The sequence below is a fragment of the Taudactylus pleione genome, unplaced genomic scaffold (genome assembly GCF_031769625.1).
Source record: "Taudactylus pleione unplaced genomic scaffold, aTauple2 ptg000016l, whole genome shotgun sequence".
Classification (NCBI taxonomy): Eukaryota; Metazoa; Chordata; class Amphibia; order Anura; family Myobatrachidae; genus Taudactylus; species Taudactylus pleione.
This window is the reverse complement of record NW_028284418.1, coordinates 40,319,898-40,330,046: the sequence shown is the minus strand read 5'-3', so window position 1 is coordinate 40,330,046 and position 10,149 is coordinate 40,319,898. Positions and strand designations below refer to the sequence as shown.

General features: G+C 40.4%; 1 protein-coding gene across 1 annotated transcript in view; it reads left to right on the top strand.

The window, feature by feature from the left end:
* The first annotated feature begins 2,918 nt into the window (after window positions 1–2,918).
* SPOCK2 (SPARC (osteonectin), cwcv and kazal like domains proteoglycan 2) overlaps window positions 2,919–10,149 on the top strand; it is a 126,725-nt gene continuing 119,494 nt past the window's right edge. Inside the window, exon 1 of the mRNA XM_088476696.1 lies at window positions 2,919–2,981. Within this exon, the coding sequence (XP_088332822.1) occupies window positions 2,919–2,981 (63 nt within the window). The remainder of the gene's footprint in view (window positions 2,982–10,149) is intronic.

Below are 10,149 nucleotides of genomic sequence, written 5' to 3'. Positions count from 1 at the left end.
AATGTGTGGGAAACAAATAAGGATAAGTTGAGTGTTATAAAGACAATAGAAATAGCATTCAAATTCTAATATTGCAGCAGCCAAACAAAATTTAAATATTAACACAGCCTATAATTAGGGATGTGCACCGGACCATTTTTGCCGGATTTGGTTCTAATTCGTCATCCAGCTTTGGATTTGCCAAACTGCGGTGACTTGCTTTGGATTTGGCTTTGGATTTTTTACAAAAATTTTCAAAAAAAAGCTAAAATCACATAAATTGGGCTTTTTTTTCTTCCTAGAGTATTATTAACCTCAATAACATTAATTGCCAGTCATTTGCAGTCAATTTAGACCACATCACAGCTTATAGTATTGTTGTCACCATTATTGGCCAAAGGTTGCAGTGAGCTGACTGGTTACTAAGCGCCAGAGCAGCGGCGCAGCGGCACAGACATCACAGTTTAAAGCACATCTATGAAACATTGCCACACAGCAGTGGCAGAAAAAAAAGGTAGTGCAAGATGGAATTGTCCTTGGGCCCTCCCACCCACCCAGTGGGGTATGGGCAGCAGAGTCGCAGTACTTGTTTACACAGTGGGCTACGACCCAAGGAGTCACAGTGCACAATCTTATTCACATTACACCGCACATAGTGCCCGATTCACATTACACCATAAAGTAGTGTCTCTTATTTATGTTACAACACACAGTAGTGCCCCTTTTACACAAAGTCCACATTAGTTACCCTTATATGCAGAGCCCCTTATACAATGCCCACAGTAGTAGTGCCCCTTATACAATGCCCACAGCAATAGTGTCCCTTACACAATACCCCCAGCAGTGGTGTTCCTTACACAATGCCCCCAGTAGTGGTGCCACCTATGCAGTGCCCTCAGTAGTAGTGCCCCCTATGCAATGCCCCCAGTAGTAATGCATCTTGTAGTAGTGCCCCCAATAGTAATGCCCCCTGTAGTAATGCTCCCAGTGGTAGTGCCCCTAGTACTATGCCACCATTAGCAGTGCCCCAAGTAGTTCTACCCCCATTAGAAGTGCCCCCAGTAGTATGACCCCATTAGTAATGCCCCCAGTAGTATGCCCCCATTAGTAGTGCCCCCAGTAGTATGCCCCCATTAGTAGTGCCCTCAAGTAGTAGTACCCCCAGTAGTGTCCCTAGTAGTATGCCCCCATTAGAAGTGCCCTGAGTAGTTGTGCCCCGAGTAGTTGTACCCCCATTAGAAGTGCCCCGAGTAGTTGTACCCCCAGTAGTGTGCCCCTAGTAGTATGCACCCATTAGATGTCCCCCGAGTAGTTGTGCCCCCAGTAGCACCCCATTACACACACAAAGAAAAAATAAATAAAAACTTCCCTTCTCTGCACTATGAGAGACTCCCATCACCCGCAGCAGGTGGAGTCTGAAGGCAGAGCTCATGAGTGAGCTCCAGCCGGCTCCCTCAGTGCACGTAGCAGCCAATGAGAGTCTGTGTGTTTGTTACTGTAGGGACGTCGGATCCTCTCGCGTGGATCCAACGTCAGGAGGCTGCCGTTCGGCCTCGAAGGGGTATCTGAGTCAGGCGGGGAACACATGAACAGCATTCGGGTGGACTCGGATCCCCGATGTTCGGAGCGGTTCGGATTCCACAGAATCCAAACTGCTTATCCCTACCTATAATATAATGCATGGAATTGTTATGGTATATAGGCAATATAAATAACCATATCAAACTTTGTATGAATATAATGCAAAGTAAGGCATAAATAATAAGGTGCCACCATATTGCGCCCCAAATTCCCATATGAGCACAGGGATGTGAGCCGGAGGAGGTACACAGGAAATTGTATGCATCTTTCAAATGATAGTATACAAATGGAAATAACACCGGCGCTGACAAGGTTGTCTCTCTAAGCAGCTGCTAAAGAAAGGGGTAGTTAATCCCTTGAAAGAGCTAAAAACTAAAAGTGAAAAGCAGCGCTAAAAATTTAACTCATTTATTACATGATATCACAATCACATTAAATCATAAAAGATGAAATGACTTTAGGTGTCAATCAGTCTATAGACAATACTTGCAAGTAAGAAAAAATCATAAAGAAAATTAAAAGTTTTTTTTTAGAAAAAGGCACTAATACATTAAAAATCGACATGCATGTCAAAAAGTCATGATGACTAGATAACCTCTTGAATAACCAGTACAGGCACTACACGATGTGATGCACCATGGAATAGATAAAAATTCAGTTCTCTTGGTAATACCCAAAAAAACAATCAGCCAAGGATAAAATCCAATAAGGGACTGAGCACATATAGTCCTCACCGTTGGGACCCTCCTGGACAAATATTACCTCTGTAAGTCTCTTAGGAGTGGTCCAATGTACAGTGGTGGTGGTCTGAAGAGAGGTGCTCAAAGTCACAAATCAATGTCCACAGAATCCTGGTGCTGAGCTGATGGTCATGGGGGCTTCCAATGAAGAGAAATCCACAAATGTTGAACTTCCAAAATGAAGTGCAGAGATGAGTAGGTGTAGGTGCTGGTAGTGCCTGAGTCCTGGTAATACACCAACGCGTTTCACTGCTCCTCTGGCAGCTTTTTCAAGGTGTTTTAGACTCTCTCGTGTGCCTCTTAAATAGTGCCTTTCATTAAAGTTAATTGATTTCCACTGCGTGTAGTCACATTGCTTACATCCTTTAAAACAACACATTTAACAATCACATGTTCAGACTTTATAAACCATACATATAAAAAATACTAATATATAAATAAATGGAGGCAAACCGATCCCTTATATATTAGAAAAAAGGAATAGTGAATCACTTATATTCCAATCGTGCAGACAATTCTTCCAACCGATGAAGAAGTATCTGTTTATCATTCATTGGTGTATATGGACCACGTGTTCTATAGCAGGGAGAGATCAATATGGCAAGGGGCGTCGTCCAAATGACGTTGCGTCTCAAGCCTCACCTTGATCCTCCAACCACTAACAGAGGACAGATCTTAAGGGTAAGAGACTTACAGAGGTAATATTTGTCCATATAGGAGGGTCCCAACGGTGAGGACTATATGTGCTCAGTCCCTTATTGGATTTTATCCTTGGCTGATTGTTTTTTTGGGTATTACCAAGAGAACTGAATTCTTATCTATTCCATGGTGCATCACATCGTGTAGTGCCTGTACTGGTTATTCAAGAGGTTATCTAGTCATCATGACTTTTTGACATGCATGTCGATTTTTAATGTATTAGTGCCTTTTTCTAAAAAAAAACTTTTCATTTTCTTTATGATTTTTTCTTACTTGCAAGTATTGTCTATAGACTGATTGACACCTAAAGTCATTTCGTCTTTTATGTTTTAATGTGATTGTGATATCATGTAATAAATGAGTTAAATTTTTAGCGCTGCTTTTCACTTTTAGTTTTTAGATCTTTCAAATTATCAAATTTGTAGCTGGATCCCATATTGATTGAACAACAGAGCATGGGTTATCCATTATGCTTACCAAGAAATCAATTAAGATTATTTCTACTTATAGTATGTTATGGTTGTTTTAACAAACATAAAAGAGTAGAGGACAAATGTGTTACATCATGTAAGACTTGTTGCCATGTGTGAATTTCTTGAAGAGGGCATATTAAATAAATATTTTCATCACATTGTGGTTGTGCTATCTAGCAGTGACAATGTGTTATCACTCCTAACTCCCAACAATCATATTTTTTTCTTGCAAATAGATTAAATTGTATATTTACGTAATACCTGTCACTGCAATATTGATCTCTTCTTAATTAGATCTCAGCAAAACTGTAGACAGAGACTGGAAGACAAATATGACACTGACAGACATAGGGGCGCCATGGAATAGCCACTTATCTGTCTCTCGGATGACTTCCCACATTTTGATTTGCACCAAAGTGCATGAATGTATGAGTTTTATTATCTACCGATAAGGTTGATAAAAATCATCACTATCGACAGGTTATAGTACAGTAAATACTAAAATTGTATAAGTTGTACCTTTCCAAGGAATAAATACCAATGCCACTTGGATGGTTCTGCTGCATATGTCAAATATGAAACCATTTATTAACATTTATTTATATAACACCAGTATATTCTGTAGGGCACAACAGTAGTGAGCAAACACGGTAACAAGGCTGAGTATTAACAGACAGGCTGAGAGGTAAGATCTGATAAACCTGAAATAGATCAAATGCATTGATAAATGTCTGCAAAAAAATGGCATATATATATATATATATGTATATATATATATATTTACAGTTGTGCCGATTCACAGGACTCAGGTAAACTAAATAGAAACCCATAAACCGTAAATAGAAAATTTGCATTCAATATTTTTGCTCCTTTAAATCATGTGGACAAAACTGTGGAAGATGCATCAACTTTAAAAAGTGCTGCATAGTAAACCTACCTGATAGTTTGCGACTTTGCGTATTAATAGACATATGTCTGGTGGCTATGAGTTAGTGCACTTGTGCAAGTGTGTTTAAACACTGAGCTGCTGCTACTCTTATGTCTAACCAAGACTGTAATTTGTTTCTTGTGTGTATTTTACATGTAATAAAAGTTATGTCTATATGACTATATCATGACCAAGGTAGACCTGTATGTGGCCTGGTTTCAGTAGTCCTGGGAAACATGGCTAAACATACTGTAGACCAGCAGTGGGGAACCTTTTTTCTTCTGAGGGCCATATTAATATATATAACATTATTTGCAGGCCTGGTGCAAGCCACACCCCCTTTGTGTGATGTCACACAGGGGCAGGGCCACAATCGCCAGTGATTTCAGAAATGCCCAGAGCATCCTGAAGATGCTCCGGGGAGCTGTAAGAGCAGCAGTGTGACCATCTGAAGCACCCTAAGGACACTCCAGGCGGCACTGCTGCATAGATTCTGGCTGCAGGGTGCCATCCTAGGCACTCTGCTAGCCAGATGAGGCTAGCAGAAGAAGCTCCGAGGGCCAGACCAAATGATTCCGGGGGACTCTTTTCTTCAACCATGGGTGAGCACATTGAGGTCACATCTGAAGGACACCACACATTTTCTTCAATCCATCCGTTCAATTCATTGGAAAGATACATTTGCTTTTCTCACATTAGATGTGTCAGCCCTCTATACACACATCCCTCATTCTCGGGGATGTGATGTTATATTGAGGGGGTTACTTTCGGATGGAGACCTCAGTGATGCTCACCGTTCTTTTCTTTTGGATTCAATTTCCTTTATATTATCACACAATTATTTTATTTTTCTCGATCACATGTATTTACAGGTGATGGGAACGGCCATGGGGACCAGATTCGCGCCCATTTATGCGAACCTATACATGGGCGAATTTGAGAACGCCCATGTGTGGGAGAGCGACTGGGCTGCGTCTCTGGTCTTCTGTGGCCGTTATATTGATAATCTTTTTATTATTTGGTATGGGGATCTCTGCTCTGACACTTCTTTCGTTCAATCACTTAATTCTGACACATATAATTTGTCCTTTACTCATTGTTTTCACCCCACCCGCATTAACTTCCTGCATGTGACCCTCGAGATCATTGACAATCAGATTGTGACTTCAAATTACATAAAGGAAGTCAATACATTCTCTTATTTACATTTTGACAGTGCACACTATGGCCCTTGAAAACGTAATATCCCGAAGGGCCAACTTATGCGCCTTCGGCGCAATTGCACATATACAGAGACTTTTAAGATACAAGCTCAAAGTATGTTAAATTCTTTAAAAAAATGTGGCTACCCAGATGATTTATTACAACAAGCTTTTTCAGAGGTTTTACTAATGGAGAGGGAAAAATTATTTCAACCTAAGACACCGAGGTTTATAGATAATGAGGACAATAAATATCTATCTTTCATTTGCAAGTATAATAACCAAGCTTCGGCTATTAAAGGTATTATTAAATGTAATTATCATATATTAAAACAAGACTCTCTACTTAATGCTCTTCTACCTACAAATCCACAGATAATTTATAAGAAAAATAGATCAATTAAAACTATTTTGGCTCCTAGTCATCTTAGGATAGAAAAGACTGATAAAACACAAGATATGGGTTCAGATTGGTTAGTTCAAAGACCATCTGGTTTTTAGAAGTGTGGAAAATCCAGATGTAATATGTGTTCACATGTAAACAGAAGGACTACTACTATTATGATACCAATAACCATAGAACAATATACTTTACGATACTTTATGAACTGTGAAAGTTGTTACATCATATATGTACTCACCTGTGGATGCGGGCTCTATTATGTAGGTCGCACTATTAGATCATTACGTGTGCGATTTATGGAACATAGGCGTAATATCTTGAGACGCTATCAATATCATAGCGTTTTAAGACATTACTCTATGAAACATGATGGTAATCCCAGCTGTCTTTCGATTATAGGGATCAAAATAATCCCACATACATTACTAGGAGGAGACAGATATAATAAACTATGTCGCCAAGAGGTGTTCTCGACCTTGCAATTTAATTCTCTACATCCTAAAGGTTTGAACGAAACAATCGAATTAAACTCTGTCATCTAAAACATTTTATGTATATCCCTTCAGATTCAATAATATATAAATATGATGAGGCATTTCTTTATTGGCTAATAAGATGATACATATTCCAAACATGACATGTATAGGGGCTATGTAATTATTAGATATCATTTAATAGACAATTAATGTGACTATACTTATATATATAATATGATCATAATATAACCTATACATGTTATATATAACATGTATATAGTTTTTAAAATGAGAGATATATACTAAATTTCTAATATGTATTATTATTATCTATATAAACTTTATATTATATGTTAATTCTATTAATTTTATTATATGTTGTATTGGTATATCTATCTGCCAAGTTGACACTTTTAGTTGGTAATTAAGATGAGACAACCATAAAGTCGTGATTCAATCGATGGCTGTTCTCAGATACTTACCATTTATTTAGTATATATTCATTAGATTATCATTATCCTTATATTTTAGACAGTTATGTAAATTAGTTTTCTTAACATTGATATGGTTTCTTAGCAACCTGGTGTAATGTTATTTATATATCATTGATTTTTTAGACACCTGATAAGGTCATGTGACTGGGGAGTCTATTACATGGTTGGACGCTATGTAATTATTATGAGAACAAGTCCATTCATATCCAGTGGCACGCAAAGGGTTGCTTAGCAACCATGGTTTACTGTTACCAGCATGGTATTGGTCTCTTGCAGACATCTGATGCGGTCACGTGACCGGCGAGACTTAAGACGCAGTCGGTTGCTTGGCAGCCTATCTAAACATGATGCGAGTGTAGCTGGTCTTAATTTGATCATGTGACACTTTGCAGTCACGTGACCGGACTAGTGTCCGGAGCTGGTCCATGGATAACAGTGTGCAGCGTAATTGAGATGGGTTGTTGAATCTGATGTATTTGTGCATTATATAAGTCTATATTGCTATTGTCTGCCATGTGACAACTATTAGAACAGATCTGATCGTACTTGGTGGAACGAAATTAGTCTTTTATAGATGTCTGATGCGGTCATATGACCGGCGAAATTTATGACACTTTTGGTTACCTAGCAACAAACTTAAACATGATACGAGTATTATTGGCTCCAATCTGATCATGTGACACTCTGGAGTCACGTGAGCGGACGAGTATCCGGAACTGGTCCATAAATAATAGTACACAGCACAACTAAGATGGGTTGGTGAATTCATTTTTTATGTATTAAATAAATATATGTAGTATTGTCATATAGAAAAGGATTGCCTTCATTGATTTATCAAATATTCTGGTTTAAAATGAGTTTAGTGAAGCGGAAGTCTATTGATTATACACACAGGTGTTTCTTGTTGTATCCTTTAAAGGGGTATATAAGGAGCATTTTAGAGTCAGTCCAGTTATGCTTCTGATGAAGCTGGAGTTCTGCTATCCAGGGAAATGCGTTAAGCTACTTTGTAGTCTCTCTATGGACATTGGGATTCTTCAATTGTGGATCCAGTGAGCCTTGCAATATCTACCAGGCTCTATCCTTTTTGTGTAAGGAGACAGCTATCCAACACCTCTACCAACGACCAGCATTGCAGTGACCTGCTAAGTGGACCTAATCCTGAGGGACCATCCCTGTGGACTGAAGATTCAATACCAGTCTTTACCATCGATATCATTTTTTGCAGTTATCTGCTAATTGGACTGCCATCCCAAAGGATTTCAAGCTGGTAATTATCTGCTGTAATTCAACCTTAAACATTGTCTCCTTGACTTTTTCATCTGGACATTAATTCTAACATCTATACCCAAGATGTCCATAGATAGAGATTAACTATCTGACTCACCATCGATGCTCTATATCAGTGATTTTATCATTATTCCTTTTAATATTATATTTTATTTATATGTTTATATTTGCATTGGTATTTATATGTATAAACTGTCAGTAAATGTGCTTATATTGTTCATTTAGACTTCCTCTTCCTACTCATTTTACTATATTCCATCAATTGTATTATATATCAGTCCTTAGCGCCAGTCATCACATTTTCTATTTATACGGCCCCTGGGCCTGAGGTTCCCCATCCCTGCTGTAGACATGCAAAATAAAAATTTGGTAGATTAATAAGGTGATTCCAACTTACCTTATGTGTGCAAGGGTGCAGAGAGGGGGGGAGAAGGGTACTAATTACCCAGGCCCGTGCTTGTTGGAGGGGCATGGCAGGGGCATGGGTCGACCCCGCCCCCCTCCCTCTTACCTGTCAGCAACCCAGCACAGGCTGCTGAGTGCTGTGCTTCAGTAGGAGAATGCTGCTGCCGCTGAGCAGCAGCAGTGTCCTCTCCTCTTCTTGCGTGGGGGAGCGATCACACTCCTATTCTCCCTTATCAGTGAATCTCTATAATATTGGGACTCCTCTTTCCCCCTTTCAAGAATACCTCTGCAGCTCTTCCCCTGTTCTGGGTGCTGCATGATGGAGACCTCACTGGGAGGCTCATGCTGCAAGCTTCTGGCTGCAGATTCTCACATTCCCCAGTCTTTCTCTAGGTCTCTTACAGGCTTTGTCTATGTGGTCTCTCTCCAGACCTTTCTCTACTTGGGCGTTAGATGGAATAGGGCCGTAACTAGGGTGGTGCGACCTGCCATGGCATCTCCTGCCCATCCCTATCTCCTCCCTAGCCCTTCCCCATGAGGCCATGGCCCTTTTTCAAGTGCACTATCTTATGTTCCAATTTAAAGAATGGGGGGGCGCCAATGCTCTTTGGCAGAGGGCACCAACAAGTCAAGTTACGGCTCTGAGATGGACATCATGGCAGCTGCCATGGCCCCACCCTTCTCCCCTGCTGGGGGAGAGTAGGAGTTCCATCCCTGCTCCCCAGCTCTAAGATGTCTCCTCAAAGGTGATGAAACCTATCCCTTTATAGGCTAATGTTCCACACCCTCTTTGATGATGTTTTCTCCTTGGCCATACCCCTTTTTTCTGTGAAACCCTCCTAGGGTCTCAAGCATGCAGTATCTGTAATAGGCAGCAACGTTTAACATTGTGAGGTATGTTATGACCAATAACATCTCCTAGAGGTCAGAGATGGACTTGGGACTGCACAGCAGCTCTGGCATGCCCGCAATAGGGGCGTATCCTCATGGCAAAGGGGCGTGGCCATGTCTCACAGGGGAGTGCAGTGAGACACGGGGACATGGCTTTAATGCACTCCATGTCTTTCAGTGTCCCGGCCGAGCGGAGGCGGAGCTGCTCGACCACGGTTTGTAGTCGGACCGGCCCTTCTGGCCATTAGCCCTTCTGGCATTTGCCAGAAGTGCCTGATGGGCAGTCCACCGTGCTAGAGGTTGTTACATAAACATGTTACATTTTAATTTGCCAAGTTCCATGGGGCATAACTGGTCACAAACAAAGCTCAATAGCTGTAGTGCACCATCTGTCTGCAATTTGAGCATTTGCATTTTGCTGCTATTTAAATATGCATATGGGAAATCACTGATAAGCTCTTGCTCACTTTTGACATTCCAATTCATCACAAACATGTTCTAACCAAAGGGGTTGAGAGTAAGGCTCTGTCCAGGCCATTCACATTTTTTCCATACACAATTCAACACATCATTTTTGATGGACCTCAC